The sequence below is a fragment of the Halictus rubicundus genome, chromosome 6 (genome assembly GCF_050948215.1).
Source record: "Halictus rubicundus isolate RS-2024b chromosome 6, iyHalRubi1_principal, whole genome shotgun sequence".
Classification (NCBI taxonomy): domain Eukaryota; kingdom Metazoa; phylum Arthropoda; class Insecta; order Hymenoptera; family Halictidae; genus Halictus; species Halictus rubicundus.
Genome location: NC_135154.1, coordinates 16,556,265 through 16,577,268, shown reverse-complemented (window position 1 = coordinate 16,577,268; position 21,004 = coordinate 16,556,265). Strand labels below are relative to the sequence as shown.

The 21,004-nt window shown below is 32.2% G+C and overlaps 3 protein-coding genes across 8 annotated transcripts; 2 read left to right on the top strand and 1 right to left on the bottom strand.

Annotated features, from left to right (window-relative positions):
• Positions 1-942: 942 nt before the first annotated feature.
• Positions 943-17,280, bottom strand: LOC143354752 (uncharacterized). 4 transcript variants are annotated; one of them, XR_013082371.1, is made up of 20 exons: positions 13,031-13,452; positions 12,404-12,447; positions 12,269-12,324; positions 11,947-12,109; positions 11,698-11,861; positions 9,512-9,694; positions 8,783-9,122; positions 7,386-8,167; positions 6,476-7,126; positions 6,228-6,397; positions 5,986-6,160; positions 5,667-5,756; positions 5,010-5,261; positions 4,827-4,931; positions 4,505-4,663; positions 4,300-4,422; positions 4,142-4,222; positions 3,254-3,321; positions 2,668-2,909; positions 943-1,345 (listed from the first exon to the last, which is right to left on the bottom strand). XR_013082371.1 is itself a non-coding variant. In XM_076789045.1 (18 exons), the coding sequence occupies exons 3-17, from the start codon at positions 12,269-12,271 to the stop codon at positions 4,184-4,186; spliced, it is 3,399 nt and encodes a 1,132-aa protein (XP_076645160.1). In that variant the 5' UTR covers positions 12,272-12,324; positions 12,404-12,447; positions 13,031-13,452; the 3' UTR covers positions 943-1,345; positions 4,142-4,183. The 4 variants fall into 4 exon arrangements, 1 of the variants encoding a protein (XP_076645160.1); XR_013082372.1 differs by lacking the exon at positions 2,668-2,909; XM_076789045.1 differs by lacking the exons at positions 2,668-2,909; positions 3,254-3,321.
• Use1 (Vesicle transport protein Use1) lies at positions 16,982-19,425 on the top strand. Of its 3 annotated transcripts, none has more exons than XM_076789068.1 (6): positions 16,982-17,107; positions 17,754-17,962; positions 18,055-18,104; positions 18,234-18,472; positions 18,620-18,946; positions 19,255-19,425. In XM_076789068.1, the coding sequence occupies exons 2-6, from the start codon at positions 17,861-17,863 to the stop codon at positions 19,293-19,295; spliced, it is 759 nt and encodes a 252-aa protein (XP_076645183.1). In that variant the 5' UTR covers positions 16,982-17,107; positions 17,754-17,860; the 3' UTR covers positions 19,296-19,425. The 3 variants fall into 3 exon arrangements, with proteins under 3 accessions (XP_076645183.1, XP_076645181.1, XP_076645180.1); XM_076789066.1 differs by lacking the exon at positions 16,982-17,107 and adding an exon at positions 17,178-17,303; XM_076789065.1 differs by lacking the exon at positions 16,982-17,107 and adding an exon at positions 17,184-17,320.
• On the top strand, positions 19,358-20,978 carry LOC143354763 (osteoclast-stimulating factor 1-like). Its single transcript, XM_076789069.1, has 5 exons — positions 19,358-19,488; positions 19,861-19,907; positions 19,988-20,105; positions 20,188-20,399; positions 20,469-20,978. The coding sequence occupies exons 1-5, from the start codon at positions 19,425-19,427 to the stop codon at positions 20,697-20,699; spliced, it is 672 nt and encodes a 223-aa protein (XP_076645184.1). The 5' UTR covers positions 19,358-19,424; the 3' UTR covers positions 20,700-20,978.
• Positions 20,979-21,004: the final 26 nt, after the last annotated feature.

Here is a 21,004-nt window from a genome sequence, read left to right as displayed (position 1 = left end):
TATAAACACCAAAAACGTTTTGTATAATTATCTCCTCGTTTATTATATTGCCAAAGAAAACAAAAGTAATTGTATAAAAGATTTAAATATCAATGACCATAATATTTGATTCCGAGATTGTGATTAAATAAATTATAACTGATTGTACATACAAGTTGTTGCTTAAACTCGCTTAATATTCAACGTCAAATAAAACAAACATTTCATTAACTATTTCTATTCTTCTATATGTAAAGTACAAATAAGTACGGCGTGTAACTAAACATACGCGGTTCTGTAAAATAAATGAAACAATTGTAATTTACGAAACAAGTATTTAATATATTATAAATAGAGTATTTTGAATTATCTGGTTGATAGTTCGTAATGCGTGATTATAATAAAAATTATAATTCATTTAAAAATAAACTAACATAAAAACTCTAATAAACGCTCTTTGAAATGCCCAATTATATATATAATTCACTCTATTTGATTTATTTTGATAGATTTGGACCTGCTCTTTCGTAATCCCCAAACAGACTTTACTATGTCTCTGCAGTAGATGTGCATGAATAGTCTTCCATCGTGATTTTGTAAACTCAATATAGTTCTCAGTAGATTAAAAAAAATCCCTTTTAAAAGCCGCCTACCAAACACACTACAATTTTTCTTTTAATACAGGTGAACACACGATCATGCTTGTTTATTGCACATAAATTCATCAACGATTTCAACTTTGTATACAAATGCTTTAACAGTATGAAAATCATTTAAAAATCTGGTGTTTGCTAGTCACGGGAGAAACGGCTACACAAAAGTGTACGTTCTCCCAATTTGATTGAGTATCGTGCGTTTCTTTTAATGTACATATACTTTCTCTTCTCAATGATCCGATATATTAATGTTTCTTAAATAAAACACTATAAAGGCGCTAAGAATAGTTATAAACATCTGAACATATTTCATAAAACAAAAAGTAATATTTAAACAATAAAAATTGCCTCACTGCAATTTACAATGCATGATTTTTTTTATCATTCTTATTAAGGTATGCCTATCTGTGTTTATTCAGTTTCCATAGCCGCGAGATAAACATCAGAATCAACATTTCTCACTTCTTTAACTATAAGATTTCATTATTTATATTTTTTTCCATATAATAAAATATGTTATTCTTTTTATAAGAAACGTTATTCATATTGTTATCATTATATTAGTCTTCTCAGTAGCAAAGTTTACCACTCATGTTTTATACAACATGGGAGCATACGCAATTACGCTTGTATTTCCTTTCTGAATCACCCGCTTTCGCACTGGGTTAACCCAGTTTTTTCTTTGAAGTTATTTTTTTCCCTGGACCACCCTGAAAAATTCATTAACGATATTCATTATTGCGACCAACGTTTTAGGAAGAAGCTGCATAATTAGAAACAAAAATTTTGTCCCTTTTATACTTGTTCCAACAAATTTATTTCTCTGCATTTATCAGTAATTAATTACATCAATACAGTATAATATTTATTGGATTTTACAAGCCAAATTTATTTGAAATGCATTTGTTGGAAGAGAAAGTTTCAGCTAATTTTTTGCATGCTGATATGTATTAAATAAGTAATTCGCTGTGTTTAAACATATTGTTCTCAAAAACGAATTATAATAGTAATATTATTATTATTATTTATAGCAAGAACAAATATCCAAATTTTGTTGTTAATTGTACACATGTGAGGATGTAATGGGTATTAGAAAATAATGATCTCTTTCATAAAACAAATATTTATAAAATTGTTAAAGAAAAATGTCCCCCTCAACAAAATTGAATTTGCATAAAACTAGATGTTTTCTGTAATATTTATATACAACACATGCAATACATACATTACTCAAATGTTTGTTTGCTAAAACGAAAATAACAAGTAATATAAGTGGACACCTACGTGTATAAAATAGTTTAAGTACAGTGTATTGTTATTGTATAAACGTCAAATGATCGAGTGTTTCATAAGTTTCTTATAAACATAGCAAAATCTAACCAATTCTGCAAATATTGCCATTTGGAATTTCACTTTCAACTTAAAAATTGTTAGCCACATAAATTTATAGAAACAATATGTATACACATAGATACAATTCACATATACGTAGCATTTTAGCAAATTGCAAAAAACTATGGTGTGTGTATATATGGTTATACATATGAGCTGATTTTACTACAAAATTGATAAAATTATAGAACACATTTATACATATACAAAATTGATTAACATTTAATGTAACTACATGCCACTTGTAAATACAATTGATGGTATGAATACAGTTACAATAAAGAACATAGCAAGTAACGTGAAGCTACCACAAAATATGGACTACTTAAACGATATTAAATAATATGACAACAGAATAATAACGTAGGGACTCAGAGTTATTACAAAGAATTATTATTATGCTACATTCATTGTATCAAAAATTTATGAACAAGAATATTGCTGCAATTTAGAATATTTTGCATTTAGAAAATAGCTGATCCGTTCTTACTAGAATAAAACAACATTCATTGTAATACTGAGCGCCCAAGTAACGGAAATAAACATATATCAGATTTTAATAACTATATAAGTGAAGTGCGGCTATATGGTAATCGAGTCAATAATATGTTTTTCCTTCTTTGAGAATTTTGAAGTTTACCTTCCTCTTTTTCTTGTTCTTTTAATGCTGCTGGCTCATCAATGGAATCCAGCTAGCCTGAGTGTTGTTATCTGTCATGCGACAAGATTTCGAGGAGTATTTTGTAGAAAGGGGGCTGTTGTCAATTTTCTCGTTGAGAATGAACCAAATTGACAGACTTGGTTATCGAACTATTTGCGAACTCTGTATTCTTGAGAAGAGTATTTTCTAATGCAGCTATCAGTCTGTGCTGCTAGCGGTGGCTGCATTTCAGATATTATTATTATTCATCTCTCTGTACGTCACAGCACGCAACGACAATTTGTCAAATTTTTACAGTCGAAACGATAGAAAAATTTGTGAAATCGTCATACGACAAATGGTTTCAAAACGCAAAATGATGAACGACAATTGGTATTGCTGATACATATGATCTTTTGATAAAAACTTTATGTTCTTATACATTATTGAAACAATTCACATATTTTACTTAGTGTATTTCAAAATAATATATGTTCAATACAAATTTCTTCGTGCTTACAAAAGTGACAATCAAACAAATGATATTATTTCAGTACGGAAACTGCAAGAAGGAGATTTTACTTACAATAAATAAATAGACGTGTTGCATTTCGAATTGTTACTTTTCCAAACACGAAGCCATGTATAAAATACCTATAAAATGGCAATATTAATTGTTGATAAATAACATCAGAAACTAATCCCTGTGTAGTACATGAGTAGAAGTTTATGGAAATCCTCTAATCATATCAAATTATCAGATATCGTTTGAATGTGGCATTACTGAACAACCCGCATCCACATCAATCATGGCAATATGATGACATTAAGTGCAAAAATAAAGCAAAGCGTAGAAACAATGATACCACATCCAGATCTGCATTTATTATAAAAACTGACAACTATTATAAACAGACATGGAATTTAAACGTAAAGATCATAAACTTTTCTGCTGCTAATATTGATAAAGTAAAGTTTAACTGTATTTAATACTGTTATTATGCATTCCCCATTAATTCATTAATTTGATTATATTAACACACATGTAACAAACATAATGAACTCCTAATAGATATTACTTCGTAAAAGAAATTAAGTTCATTTAAATTCAGATCTAAATCCATTCTAAATTTCCATTAGAAAAGATGGTCTAATATTTCATAGCCTGTAAAGTTTAATTGGCTTTTACGAAATAATACGTACGTATGCGGTTATTATCATACAATGATTACATACAGTGAAATTATGGCAAAATACAAAATTCTTTTGTTAGTCATTATTCATGAAAATTGATTATGATTATCGTATTTTGTTAATGTTTTGCAGCATTGCGTAGATTTTTATCATTTCAAATTATAGCTTTAATGTTTCTCATTACAGCTATAATGCAAGCTTTATAGTCTTTTATAGAAAAGGCACTGGACAAAAATCAATTAGAACACTTATAAAACGTTCAAAGACAATGTATACTAACCTCGGAATTAGAACACTCGGATGACGGTGGTCCATTCGACATTTACTGTTCGGAACTGGCGCAATCTCCACTACCTGCAGTCTAGTACCAAAAAAGTAAAACATTAATATTATTTATTCATTTCGTTAATTTCAATCGTATACGAACATTCTTTATACCTTCAGTTGTTTTACTTCTTCCTGAAGTTGTGCAACCAAAGAACGTAACTTAGTAACTTCCGCATCTAGCGTTGCCCTTTTATGACATTCTGATTGAAGTTCTTCTGATAAACGTTCTTTCTCCTATAATAAGAACCATTTAAAACAACAGTAATATTTACTTCACATTCTGTTATAAAAAAATTTGATTTAAAAAATTATTTACCTCCTGCAGCTTTTCTAACGCTATTAAATCACGAGTATTTCCTCCACTCGAAATTGATTGTGGTGTAGATCTAAGAGCCAATAAGTTGGCATTGGCTTGTTCGTTACGAGATTCGGCATCTTTTAACCTGGCTTCCACTTCGTCTACCTTCTTTTCTAACTGTGAACACATAAACTGATTTCTTAAGTATTTATAATACGTATTATCTTATTTGACACTAGGCTTACGAAATTTATTTCTTTGGATGTATAATATAAAGGAAATGGTTGAAAAATTGGATAGATAAAATAGTCTGCTTTAGTGCTTCGTAAAGATCATGTACCTCGATCCTAAGATTTGCAACCTCGGATTCTTTTTGTCGAAGTTGAGATTCCCACCTTGTTTCTTCCGACTCTACGTCACTTTGGAGCTTATTTAGCATACTTTCCTGCAAGCGAAAGAAACAATGCACAAATCTATAACAGACGGAACAGCACTATAATTGCGCATTGCATATTGTACTTACAGTAGCTACAATAATTTGCTTGTAATGTGTAACCATGTCCTGCAAGCTTTTATTTTGTTTCTCCAAATCAGAATGAGTATTATCGTTCACGTTTTTATTCTTCAATTCAACCAACGCCGAGTTTACTTTCTCTTCAAAAGCTCTGAGCCATTGGTCGTGCGATTTTTCGGATACTTTTATTTCCGGGAATATCCTCATCAACAAAGCTTTCGTTAATTCTTCTTGCTCAAGCTTCACTTTTTGTGCAGTCTCCTGATAATAAACGAAACATGTATATTCTCTTACATTTTGTTAAATATGTTAACACCAGGTTTACGGGGACCGTCGAAATGACGGGTTCTAATATTTTTAATTCACGATCATTAAGATTGTAAAGATGCATCCATGAGGAATTATTTAACAAATTTATTTCCTCGAGCATATATTATAAAAGAAATGGCTAAAAATCTGGATAGACACATTCTTGTTATTTTTATAAAATAGTCACTTTCAGTGCTCCGTAAACTTGGTGTTAAATGTATCGGTTTCAGTACATAAATATCATTTGAAGATCATCATCTGTTGAGTTTAGTGCAAGTATTGCCGATCACAAAAACGGGAAAGGGATTACAACGAATTTGGAAGGAGCAGACTAAACTAGATAAAATGGGGACTTACATCAAAGTTTTGTACTTCACTAGATTTAACACGCGACTCAGCAGCAGAAAGAGCATTCATCACTTTCCAGTTTTTCTCGCGCAACTCCTGCTTCAACCGTAAAAAAATTATCAGTATATTATAACTCGATAGCTATTGCTTTACGTAAAAATAGAGAGAAAATGCTTAGGTGCTAACAGTTTAGACTTAAAATATAAAAATAGGTTGGCAAAGTGATGGAAGCAATTAGAGTTAATTTGAATGGTACATGGACAGATCGTTTTCGCTGATTATAAATTTCTTAGGTGCCGACTCTATTTATGGGTGCAATGTCACTTACATTATTCTTAGTTCTTTGAGCTTGTAAATTATCGTTCAAACGGGCAACACGATTACGTTGATGGTTCACGTCACTCTGCAGCACGTCGATTTGCGCATTTGATTGTGAGAGTTCCGCTTCCTTATTCGTTAATTCTGTCTTTAAGGCATTCAGCTGACTCTCCTTTTGGGCCAACCTTACGAAAAACCCTCGTTAAAAACATTCTGCAAACTAAACTATAAACTTTACGATTGTATACATACAGATTAGCATGATCTGCAAGCTGTGCGTTCTTTTGAACATTATCATCGATTCCATTTGCCTTGTCCTCTGTAACTGGTCGTTCAGTGGCTGCTGTTAATTTCGTCGACAATGATTCATTCTCCTCTTGCAATTGTTTAAGTTGTTTTTGCAGGTCCGTGACATTTGCCAACTAAGAAATAAATAAAGATCACATTCTCGTCGGATAAATGCAATTGAAATTTTTTATTTTGTGTTACAAGAACAATACCTGCATAGAAAGTCTATCGTTCTCTTCTTGTAATCGTGTAATCTGCAACTGCGTGTCACTGAATTTATTCTCATTGCTCTGCAACCTATTCAATTCAACCTTCAATAGTTTCATTTCATTCGCCGTGTCATTCGCAGGCGCGAGCTCCGCGCGTGCATTTTCTAATTCGGCCTGCTTCTGTTTCAGTTCCTCCTTCAACTTCTGTATTTCACTCTGATAGAGCGACAGACTTTCCGCCATCTTCTCGGATTCAGCTTTCACGGTGTTCAATTTCTTCTGCGCGGCGTCTAATTGCGCCTCCAGCTGCACTACACGCTCCGCGGTCTGTTTCGCCTCGACTCGCAAATTGTTAAGCTCGTCTTGCGATTTCTTCATCTCCTCTTCCTTATTCGCAAGCGCTATTTTGAGAGCTGTAATCTCGGCCGCTTCAGATTTTGCTTCATTCATGGAGACTGACAATTCTGATTTTAGCTTGACCAGTTCGGCCTCGGCTTTATTTAATTCAGCTTTCAACGCGGAAGCGTCGTTCGCCTCTGTCTTTGCGGCATTCAATTCCGATTGCAGCGAGTTCACCTGTTTCTGTAGCTCTTGCTCGTGACGGTGCGCGCTTTTTAGCCTGTGATCCAACTCGGTTTGAGCGCAGTGAGCCTCCTGTATAAATAAACATATTTTAGTCGTTCGATTTGATCCTTCGATCGCAAACAAGTGGGTCATTTCGTACGACATCGCATATTTTTCAGAGTACTGCCTTGGATTTTGTTCAAAATTGAATAGGTCGTAGTCTTTAGTGGTATATGAAAAATCCTTTGAGATACGTCCATATATTACTAAAGACTGCAACACTTCCAGATTTGAAAAAAAAATAAAAACAGTACTCCAAAAAGTACTCAAGTGCTATAATTTCCCTTACCTCAAGTTGTCTAGCGACATCTTGCAGTCTATCTCCGGCCTCCTTGAAATGTTGCAGCTGTCCTTCCGAGTGCATCAGCTGTCCCTGCATCAGCCCTAATTGCTGCCGTAACATGTCTATCTCGGCCGTGCTGCTCTCGCAGGTCACTTGCAATTCACTTTGCAATTCCTGCACTTCGACATGCTTCTGGGCTATCTGTGTTTTCAAAGCGTTCTCATTTTCACGCATCTGCGCGAACTGAACCTCCATTTGCTTCCTCTGCGTTATCAGTTCCTGCTGCAGATGGCCTTGGGTTTGCCCCTGGTCCTCTTGCATCTTATGAATTATCGCAGCGTTATCGTTCACTTTAGTTTGCAGCTGTTCAATCTGTCGAGTGAACCCTTGCTTTTCAGCAGCATGGCTTTCCAGGATGTGCTGCATACGTGTATGCAACGTTTGTGTCTCCGTGACCTTGGCGTTCAACGCTTCCTCCAGCTGTCTCACGCTAGCTGACAATCTAGATCTCTCTGAGTTCAGCTCAGTTCGCAATTCTTTTAGCTTATTTTGGAAAGCAATATTAGCTTCGTGTTCGTCGGCAAGAGCCTTCTCTTTTTCGGCTAATTGCTTCTTCAATTTAATAACAGGATCCGCGCGACCTTCTGTCCACTCCGAATGTTCCGACGGGTTGTCCAGCTGTTTATTCAGAAGTTGATCGATCAGAATTTGGATTTCGGAACGGCTAAGTTCAGCTTTCTGTACCAGAGGCATCAAGAGAGATACATTAACAGCATCTTTGTCTCCCCCTAAAATATAAAGACATTTAAGTTATTCATAACAATATTCATATTACGATAGTTAGTAAGATTTTCTTTTACTACATATATTTTATAGTTTATTTCAATTATAACGCCGTTGTAACAATTATTAGTAGACTGCAGATCTTTATGTAAAATAAAAATTATCTGCAACAATTATTAATAGAAGCTAAATAAAAAGTTCTTTCTTAATAATTTTAAAAGGTTGACTAATTTTTATCATAAATGCATAAAATTCGCAATCTAATTATTAGTTAGAAAAGTGTGTATATAAAAAAGTTATGTATTGAGTGTAGATAATGCACAAAGTGCTTGTCTTTATAAGGGAATAACCTTGACAGTATGGTCATTGACCTGTAAGAAGGGAAGGGGAACTGATCCTACCTCAGCCACATTCCATAGCACAACTGAAGAATCTGCTTTACTGTACTCAAGGTACATTCTTTGTAAAACATGTTCGATTAATTAAAAATAAAACACTATCATAAACTATTTAAATATTTAAATTTTCTGTTTAATCAAATCTAATTGAATTTCTATTATTCTCATAACAAACACTTCCATGCAATAATTTAATATAAAACATGATTTTAGATAATTTACCAATTTGAGCTAGGATATCATTCTTCTTCTTTGTCTTTTTAGACTCTTTATTTGGAGCTTGAGTAATTGGTGCAGATTCCTTGATCACTTCCTTTGCATCTTTAACAGGTGTTTCTTTGTGTTCCTTTGCTTCTTTCGGAACATCTTTGTTAACAGGAGGTTGGGCATTAGCATTTACAACAGCATCTTTTTTCTCTTCTTTCTTCTCCTCCTTCACTTCCTTATTCTCATCTTTCTTTTTCGCGGAATCTTTCACATTTTTCTTTGTCTTTGTTGGAGTTTCCTTGGGAGATTTATTTACAACCGGTTCAGACTGATTGAGTTGTTGCAAATTTTCCTTCTGTTTGGTAAACGAATTGAAACATGCGTTTTTATAACAAGTGTTGAAATTTTACACACACACTTGTAATAATTAGTTTTCAATAAAATTACTAAGAGTATTAAGGAGAAAGTATAAAACTAAAAGTATCAGAGAAAAGACAATAAATTTGTAACCATGATATACAAATTTGTTTACTCCCAATTATTTGAATGAGTTAGAGCCCCTACTAGTTTACAGATTAAGGACATATTATAAATTTGAAAAACCCCTTTGTTATTATTAAATAAGCATTAATACTACTTAATGTGGTTTTAGTATGTATTATAGAAGCAGCAGCCAATTCAAAATATGAGAAATGAATGAAATGCAGATGAGGTAAAATAATCTACCAAAAGCAGTTCACTCACACTGTGACTCCGTATGAGTTCGAGGTCGTCCTTTGGATGAATGAGGTCAAAATGATTAGCCTCTGCCAAGGGGGGTTGTGAAGGACTTAATTCAGTCACAATGACCAATGGCTCACCTTTATTTACAAGAATTGGCTTTACCTTTTCAGATTTGCCTTTCTTCTTACTTCCTTTGCTACCCTCCTATGATTCCAATGTATATATCAAATGTTTTTCCCATGTATTATAAACAATAAAAACAAACGAAAAGTATATAAAATATAACCATTATCATTACATTATATTGAAATGGACATATCAAATTATTATTAACTACGAACAAGAAAGTAAGAATACTGCAAAGCAAATATTAAAGAGTAGAATTTTCTATTTAATTTACATAGAAGTATAACTTATTTGATTTTCACCTTAAAACTGTATTTATTTTGACGTAATGGCAAACATAAATACCTGGAATTGATAATTTCTTTTAGGATATAGAATATATTTTGTGTCTTATAAACATTCAGTTTTAACAATAATGTGGAAATAATATTTGTAGTTGTTTGTTGCTACAGTTAATTTTCGTACAAATGATAAAGTAAAAGTCAGATACTATTATAAAGCGTGGAACGGTTATTTATAGAGAATAATCTTAGCATTCTAGAACTGTTTATCGCAAAGATAACATAAGTGAAAAGATTGATAAATAGTGCCCTGTACCAAAAAGTCCTGTCACTTCACTTGACTTATTTTATCGTTTCCAAGTTTTTACTTTTATTTTACACAATGATCAGTAACTTTATCTTGTTCCCAAATTTATGATATATTTATAGAGGTTACTTGTAAAATATGAAGTTATATGTCATCAGAATTCTAATAAGTAATTTAATATAAGAAATTAATTTTTTTCATAGACTTACCAAGTCATAACTTCAAATATACAAAATACATTTACAAAAAATATTAAATAGTATAATTTAAATTATTATAATGTCATTATATACAAAATATGAAAAGATATCAAAACTGATATTAGGTACAAGTAGCAAGTGAAGATCATCAAATAACAAATGTTTGCAAAAAAAAAAATGTCCATTTAAATATAATATACACAAAATTGTTGCAATGATCTTTATGCAGATTTTACACATTCAGCAAGGGAAAACATTATTAATTACGATCTTACATTGATATATTATAGGAGTGCACAGTTACTATGCATTAATTCACGTTAATAAAAAAACACACACACATACACAATAATTGTAAATAAAAGTAAAATAGTAGTGCCACAATTACATGAAGAACAAAACAATGTTTTATTATTCAATTTAAAAAAAAAACAGACATAAATATTATTGCATGTGAGGTAGCTACATTAGTTTACACAAAACCATTTATTAACTATGCATGAAAAAATGATATTATACATTATTAAAACGATACTATAATCAATCCTTTAAAAGTGAAATACCCGTAAAGAAATGTGATATTTCATGAACAGAAAGAGTGACATATGAGTATGACATACAATATGTGAGCATACCATGTTTCATGCATGAAATGTATGAAAAAACACAAGGATAAAAAAGCGTGTATGTGTATTTCAAGTCTTATGTAGTGGCCATTAACACAGAAATACTTAACATGCAGTAAGCATCTCAAATATATAAAAAGAGTACTAACCACTTAATGTACCAATGATATAGTTCACTCAAAATTAAAGAATACAATATCACTTAAAGAAATCATGAAAATTAATACAGAAAATAATTCCAGCCGTTTCTAATAATTATTCTTTAGATCGATTGTCTTTATTTTTGATAATAAGCACATAAACAAAACTACTTTCATATTTACTCTAATCCATATGAAATAATATATTATTCGAAATATCATTTCACATTAGTTTCTCAATATAATAAATAATTTTTATGCGTAAATATATACGTGCCGATTTTCTTAAAAATTATCGAATATGCAAAACATTCGTTATAAAAACGAAGTAGAATTTTATAGTTCTGTTTAAGATTAATTTCTGTGTATACACTGTTTTGTATCTTCAATAACTTCTAAGATAATCGACTTAAATACATTTAGGATGGACACACTATAAAAAAAACAGACTTAAGAAAGTTCTTTATAGAGAGTATTTGCATGTGTTACGTGTCATAAGAAAATTATAAACATAATATATATCTTACCCGCAGCAGTGGCTCTAGAGGCAATATCTGAGGGTTTTCCTCAAATTGTACATGTTCTGGTTTCTCCTCCTTATCATCTTTCTCCTCCTTCTCTTCTTTCTTCTCTTTCACTTTCTTTCCTGCCTTATTCTTATGCTTCTTTTCTTTACCTTTATCCTTTTTACCTAAAAGAATAAATTTAATAAGAAAATTTTTTCGAGAAATGTAACTCGAAGCATCTCTTAATAATACTGTTAAATGATATAGTACTTAATAAGAGATCATCGGGTAGTTTTCTCTGTTCAGCTATTGCTTCTTCGTAAGACTTCTCTTTTATGCCAAACATCGATACTAAAACAATAACTGCCGCCGAAATGACCACCACTGCTACATATACCAATCCTGTCTGGATATCCATGCTGCCAATGTCTATCTGTAATAGTGAAATATCAAGATATTTTGATTGCCATATATTGGGTACAACTCATTAACATACATAAAGGATATTTTTCAAAGTTCTAGGAATTTTGTTTTTCACTTGACATGTACAGGCAAAACATGTGCTAGTGCAAACAAGTTTCTACAAGATTACCATTGATTAAGGGTCCTGGTCATTTAGTCTGCTCCGATTGTTTGCTAGATACGCTTCTGCAAAGTTGTGAAAACTTTTGAGTGATAAAAATTATAGCCTATGAATAAAGTGAAAACAGTTGAGAAAAGTACATACCTCTTAAAGGAGATCACGTTGAAAAATGTGGTATTAGAAGAGGTCTAAATAAGTAAGAAAATGAAAGGTAAATTCCTAGAACTTTGAAAAATCCCGAGTATTTGAAAATCGTATTACTTTATCGCTAGATAAGTGAACGTGCAGTTACATAAAACTTTTCGCCTTTTAATATATTATGCGGTTCTTATCACAACTTAGTCTGAATATATTTGGAATAACTCCAATTTCTCGGATGAACTTTCTTTTGCAAAGGACACTATCGCCGAATACAATATTATTTCGGAATATTACCTTGCGCGCTTTAATTCACCGAAATAGATATTTATTAATTAATACCGCAGTATCGAGAGACATTATTTTTCGGGAACGATTTCGCACATTCCTCGAACTCGCGTACAATATCGCGGTATAGAATGAACTACAATAGGATAATTTAACAGGTGAAAGTTTCGGGGAAAAAGCATTGTGAAAATGACATATGGATGACAATCGGATCATCGATACAATCACCGGAGATGAACCGAATTCCTCCACGTTAATATCGCGTATAGATAGAGCCGGCGAAATGATCTGTATTGAATTAACGTTCTATTAAATCAATCGGATTCGGGAGCTGTTTAAACTTACGTAGACCAGCGAGAATATTCCCAGTAAGTTGGTGCCGCCGAGGAATGTAAAATGAACAACGTGCTGTGTTTGTCTACAGAGAATCGCGATGAGAATTCACGCACAACGATTTCTTCTCGAGAATTATGGCGGCCGGACGTACAGGCAAGTATACGTGTTCGAAGCCACGCCTATCAAAACTTGTGTTTTCTGATTGGTGGTGAATGTTGCCACGTATGCAAAACACTGGTATAAACAAGAATGAAAATCATCCACGGATTTTGTTAATTGTCGGTGACAATTAACCACGGTGAATAATTGATAACCTAATTTAATTCATCGCCACTGACACGTTGCACGACACACATGAAACGGTCGATACGTTTGTGTGACACTATGTCACTTTTCTACACTAAGCTCACGCTGACCAACTTAATAAAACATTCGGTTCGATCATTTTTCTACCGCACACTGCAAAGACAACGTGGGTTTGTCTCGCGTAATGCGCTACAAACTACAATAGAAAAACTATTAAAATTAATATTCTTTATTTCCGAAACGTGATAAGATCTGATACGTAATACTTTCATGGTATTATAAAAAATATAGATAACAATTCCTAACGCTTTTTAATCATTTATATATTATTTGTATTTTTATATTATTCGATAACTTATATTCCTTCAAAGAAGTAAAAAGATGAAAATTCTTGTTCGTTCGTCATCTACAACTTAACGAATATTGCCATTTTCTAGACTTGAGCAAGATATTTTTGTTAAAAAGAAAAAAAAGATATTTGTATGTGTCTATTTAATTTTATTATTGTTCGTAGTATTTTTTGTAACATGTAAAAAAATATGTCTTTATCCTCATACTTTCATAGTAGTATACGATATCGATTGTATTGCATTTAATGAAAATCGAATTGGAATACTTATTCACTATAGTAGAAATAATATGAAAATTATCTAATGCGTAACGTTAATTATATCATTAAACTTCGTTTCAACAAATAGTTATTTAATGCTCTCTATTTATACAATCTTGATTAATTTTTATTATCATGTAAAACATTTTTAACAAACCGTATTATGCGTTATATACTTCTAATATAAACTAATAATAAGAAGATAGTAAACGCATGATATATCGAAAAATAATTGGCATGAAATGAATATCTAAAAATTTCAATGAAATATGCCATATACATTGTTGCTCTCGAAATTTGTAAAAGCATCGGCAGTATTCCGAAATTATTGTACATAAATGTTTTGTTCGCATACACAATCGTTTTCTTGAGTCGTTTTCAACGATGCGAATATTATTGTTGTAGTGTAGATAAATCATATATATTCGTCTTGCAAGATATTATTGATCATCCAAAAAACTTTACTCCAACAAGCACGGAAACGATTTCCTGTTGGAGATATTTCCTTATTGTTATATTAAAAAAAAAAAACATTTCGGGATTACTTCAGGAATGTTCATGCAACAGCTCGAGCTTCGGGTAAAAAGCTCTCCCAAAATTTAATGATTTGATTTTGGTATAGCAACATGGATTCTAAATATTCTGTTAACTGCTCCTTAAAATCTTCTACTCTTCCCAACTCGAATCGTTCAACTTCTTTCTTAATCATTTTCGAGATATTATCAAATTCTTCTTGACCTCTCTCAACTTTCGCTTCCCATTCAATAACTTCGGTAGCAGCTTGGCTTGTTTTGTCAGATCTACTAGATTGTTCGAGCCTTGCTTTCTGCTCCCGCTTTTTATTTAACACCATTTGAGCATGTTGCCAATTCTGGAAAACTTTTACTCGCTCGTGGAATACATCCTAAAATCAGCAACACAATGTTAAGGTAATACAACGAGATAGCAGATAATTGTGATGTAAGTTGATTATCGACCTTTATCGCTCCAATGAGCGCAACATAGTCTCGTAACATTTCTCCAAATTGATAAAGATCGCTATTGCTTTGTGCTTTTCTAATCACTTCTATTTTCTCCAAAGTCTCGGCCAGCTGAGCTAATGCCCTTCCCAAAGATGCACCCGGTTCCCCATGACCAAGAACAGCAATAGACCTTGCTGTTGCACCGGTACACGTTGCTAACTCTCTTCTCTGATTATTTAAAGTGTCAACAGCGGAATGTAATGCTCGTAATTGTATATCGAGAGAATAAATTTGTGAAGTCTTCTCTTCAAACCACTGTAAAATAAATGAATCAAAACATTGTCTCAAGTCGTACATCTTTTCACGTCATACGAGGGTAGATTTTCGTATTTTTACCTTATCAGTTTCATCCATTTTATATGTTATTTTGTTAACAGTTTCTCCGACCTTGTTAAAGAGTCTCATCACTCCTTTGCCACTAAGTGCAGACGTATTAGTAGCTTTAGGTAATTCCATATCTGTTTGAAAATATAAAATTGATTCATGAATGTCTGTTCAAATAGTTATTATGTATTTTATTACTAGACTGCGGATTTATACATTTATGACAAAAATGGATTGGTCAAATACAAAATTGTAAAGACATTTGAAGAATGAATGATTGTTATACTATTCTGGACTTACTAAAAGTGTTCAAAGAGAGAATGCACTTTTGTTTTACCTCTGTTTCTTACAATTGACTTAGACAATTTTTATTTTGTATAAAGATCTGCAGTCTATTTATTATGATATACCTGCTTCCAAAAATTCTCTAAAATCAGGATCAACGCTGAGCACCGGATGAGCTGCAGTTCTATTCAAGTATCTTTCAAGTGCTGCTCTGCGTTTTTCGATAAATTCCGTAGAGCTGGAATTCTGTTCTTGACTCTTATCACCTGACATTTTAATTTTAGTTGTTCCTAGTTGAATAAATAATTATAAATGTATAAATAGAGCTCTACTATATAGAATAAATTAACGTGGAGATTCGAGCAAACTTATATTCATACCAATAACACTCTTCTCTGGAGCAGGAGGAATTATTCTACCGTTTCTAAGGTATTTGTCTGTCAATTTGTCATGAAGGCCAAGGAAATCACTGAAGCGTCTAATAACACTGAAATTTCGCTTTCTAAATATCGGCATATTTGTTTTAGTTTCAACTTTGTAGGCTACATAAGCACCCATGCCATCTCCAATTTTCTGAGGGGAAGTGACCGTAATTTTCAAGAATACATCGGATGAATCTGCTGCTACCTATACATAAAAATAATATGAACTCTACATCTATTCGAATGATTCAGAAGTTTTAGTAATTTTCGAGCCATCGAGGGATGTTTAATGATTGAACATGTACCTCATCTATCGACTGGTTTTGGATAATGTTTGTTGGCAGGACATCAGCATTATCATTTATGGGGACGTCATGGAGATCGCCTATGTCGCTACCCATTGGACCCAATGGTGGACTTAAGGGTCCTGGTGCAGGACTCGATACAGATGAGAATGAATTCTCTTCAGGTGCATCTCGTAGTGTCAACTTTGGTAGTTCTGCAGGGATTGAGGAAATTCCATTGTAGGGAGACGAGTCTTCTAACTGGCTCTGATCCTACGTATAAATAACATCAAGTAACATAACAATATGTCGACGAAATACAATTACTTCTTTCTTTAATAAAATAAATGAATTCGTATAAATATGTTATTTTGCTCATTAGATCCCAAAGTATACAATTAAACTGTATAACACTATCCGAAAATACGAATTAACTGTAACGGAAGCGCGCAAGTGTTTACGATCGCAAAGGGTTAAAACAATATAAAACCGATTTTAATTTCAGTTGACTGTTTCTGCTAACGAATAAGATATCTTCTATACTGATTCTAAAAACAAATGAATTGAGGGAGCAGTGCTTAGGTTGCAAAGTTTTCGTGCACATGTTTAATCATGTTAGAAAACGTACCTGTACAGCCGACGCGAAAATATCTTCATCGTCGTCGTCTAAATCATCAACTTTCGCCTCGTTTGTGTCGAAAAGCGGCGGAGATTCTTTAATATCAGCCATCTTAACGATTCTGTCAATCTACCAAGAAACTCACTGGGATCGGCCCCCTAAATAATGAATGCCAACGTCAATCGTTATGTATATGGCTATCGTGTTTCTCACAGTATGTATTCGTGTATTAGTGCGTTACAAACTTTTCAATTTAACTACATACTGTACACATTACGCGCGTCAACGTGGAGTTCCCACATTAAAATTGACAACTGTACACTGTTATTTATAATAACGATAGATGACCACTGATAAACTCGCGGTTTATCACACTCGATAGAAATAACTGCACCGTGTGTATGCACAAAGTATTATTTTATTTACGGTATATATAAATTGTTTGTCTAGTAATCAATTCACAGCGGTACATTTGAAATCTGTGACTCGTAAACCATTTTTTGCATATATATACTACTATTAGTTTATAAATAGTTGTACGCCTTAAATCGATATGATGTTTTTCACATTATTGACTAATAACTTCGCTAAAAGTTTTGAATATCTAGATATTTTTTAATTTAACAAAATTATGAATAATAATGGTCGGACTGTGCCGATAAGTTTCCCTATGAAGTTCACGCCATATATATATATAAAGATTCTCCTTTTACAGATAATTGAGTACAGATCTAATACACTTGGCACGTTGTAGATGCACAATGTTTCTATATATCCCTAATTTCGATGATTTTTCATGAATTGCACGTATGCTTCAGATAACAATTCAAATTTTTTTGTTCCCGAACGATTTTCCGTAGAATTGTAAAGCGAACAAAGTGGAATAATCAACGTGGAAAATACGTACGATTGTCAATTGACGATCGAAGTTCACAAAGATTGCGAAGAATTGTAGAAACTATAAACTATGAATTTAATGACCAGAGAAGAAATTAATATCAGACGACTGTTAGCGAGATGCGAATTAATGGCGAAAGATGATCCTCATAAGGATTGGAAGCTGGAAAAGGTTGACTAATTTATCAAACATATGTCTCTTCTGCTATGAATGTCATACAAATGTGGTACAACTTTTTTCATAATATTTCTTAATTTTTTCAGTACATTCTTGCTTTAGATGACATGATCAAGCAATTACAAACATTGCCAAGGTACATTTTGAAATTCTTATGGCATACCTTTATTATTTATTGTTAATAACAATACAAATTTCAATCAGACATAATTGTTATAGTTGGAAATATAGTATATAATTATTTAAGATATTTATTTTGTTTTAGTAAACCAAGTAAGGATGTTATGATGGATTATAATAAACGAATAGATTTTTTAAAAGGACTAGTGAACACGGCAAAACTAACTAATCCTGTGGATAGAGTTGCTGCAGTACAAATGTTATCAAAAAGTTCTACAACATTCAATGATTTATTAAGTTCGAATTTAACAACACAGATTCATCAAAAAACTACAGCAAAATATAATAGAGAATTACGGGCAGAATTATTTCACAATGACAAAGGTAACTGCTTGATTGTATATAGGGTTTGATACCGGTATCATTTTTACCTGAGGTATTTTTACATAGAACAAAAAATTAGGTGATCCCATTTAACTGAATCACCCTGTATACAAAATAAATATCTATAGTACTGTTGCATTATTCTAGGGTCCTTGGAGGATGGTGTAAGGCAAAGATTGGGTAGCACAAACATGCAAGATGAAGATTTAGATGCGCTGTTAAAGTACAATAGAAATATTCAGGAGAAGATTGCGGAGAACATGCTGTCTATGACCAGTAGCATGAAAGAACATGCATTGGCAGCAAATGCTATTATAAAGAAAGACATTGGAATGCTTGAACGATCTGACAAGTTAACAGATGTCAATACAAATAAATTAAAAACGCAATCCTTGAAATTAAAAGAGCATACTACATCATATTGGAGATGTTGGATGTGGGCGATGATAGCATTTGTTTTAGTTGTCTTCTTTAGTAAGTTTCAACTGAAATATCCTGTCTTTTTCATGTTTATCAATTTTTATATATTAGATCATCGCAACGAGAAAGTTAATGTATGTACATGAATGGCATAAAAAATTTAGTTGGAAAATGAGAAACGGTCATAGTTCATTTAAAAATAAACATACATTAACATTTTCGTTGAAAAATAGATTAAAAACGAAATTACTTATGGGATGGCCTAATAGTTATATAAAAACACAATTTCTGTTGTTATCCAATAAATATAATTTTTATAATTGCTCAGAATATTTTAATATATTTAATATTTTATTTTTCAGATATGGTATTATTTATGAAGGTTGCGAGAAAGAAAGTGTAAACAATAAATCTTCTGTTGTATATATTTTTAAGAATTGTAACATATTACATCAGATATTGATGGTGCACAACTGTGAACAGCGTTCACGCTTCACATGGAATCATTACTATTATTATTATTACCACAAACATGTCTACCATGACGAGTATGCCTGTGCAAACACCTGCACCACCCAAAACCACTTGGAAACCTGGTAAATAATGAGAAACACGAATGACAATTTTAGTTTGATCTGTGATTATTACAATTGCTTGGTACACAATAATTATATGCTAAATGTATACTAAACCATATGTGTCTTTATATATATTTCTCTTCCTGTCAATAAAATGTTGAAGTTAAAAAATGGGCAATGATTGAATTACTCACATTAATAAAAAGTTTAAACATAAATTATATCTAAGCATGAAAATTTTGGTTATTGTTATGCACACTAATTATTTATTAGAACTAATAAATAGTGACTGTCATCACTATGCTTCTTCTGTCTTCATTTCTTATTACTTGGTTAGTAATATTCTCAAAAATTTCTTTTTCTACGTTTAATTTGTTAACTTTTTTCAAGGTAAGGTCAAAGTCATGCGAGCATTGTATAAATACACAGCACAAAATGTAAGCATGCGTATTGTTTGTTCGTGTAATCACTTTTTCAATATATATAATAATTATATTGATATATTCTCATCTTTTAGACAGATGAACTGTCTTTCGATGAAGGTGATCTTCTTTATGTTTATGACAAAGATGTAGAACCCAATTGGTGGAGAGCAAAGTGTGGGAATCGAGAGGGACTTGTACCAGCTAATTATGGTTGGTTCGAAATTAGATTTATTATTTCGTTGTGTTGCATTTTATATAAGCCAATATACTAAGGGAGGAAATTTATGCACAGTTGAAGAACAAACAGAAGAAATTGAATTACCATTGCACGATGCTGCGAGACGTGGGAATCTTTTATTATTAAAAGAATATATTAAACAAGGAGTTTCGGCCACAGCTTTAGACACTGTGGGCAATACTTCACTATACTGGGCTGCTCGTGCTGGTCATGTAGATTGTGTAAAAGAACTCTTAAGCTTGCCAAATCCCATAGTCGATGCTCAAGTAAGTAAATAATAGTGTGACTATTTCCGATACATTTAATCATATACTATATGCATATTTTAATTGTAGAATAAAATGGGTGAAACTCCATTGCATGCAGCAGCAAGTCGTGGACATACAGATATAGTGAATTTGTTATTACAATATGATGCAGACCCAACAATAAAAAATAACGACGGTCTAATTGCTGAAGAACTATCTTCCAATATCTCAATTAAGAATATGATACAACTCAGTCGACAGCACTACGATAAAACATATGGATATACAGAGGATGATTATAATGACGACAGTGATTAAGAAAGCAGATTTTCTATTTACTGTTTATTAATTGTGATTACTATGACCAAATAGTATTTTCGTTATTATATAATTATATAATGATAGAGCAATTAAGTTAATATTTAAAAGGAGATTTTTATTGAAAATTATTTATAATTAAATTAATATTTAATAATTGTTATGTAATATTTAACGTTGTTCTGTAAAACGTAAATTTTTTACTACAGTTTTTGTATACGTAATTAAGCTTGAATAAACAATCAGTACAAGAAATATATGTACACTTTTATATTATTTAACAGTCATTTTCTTATTTACATGCG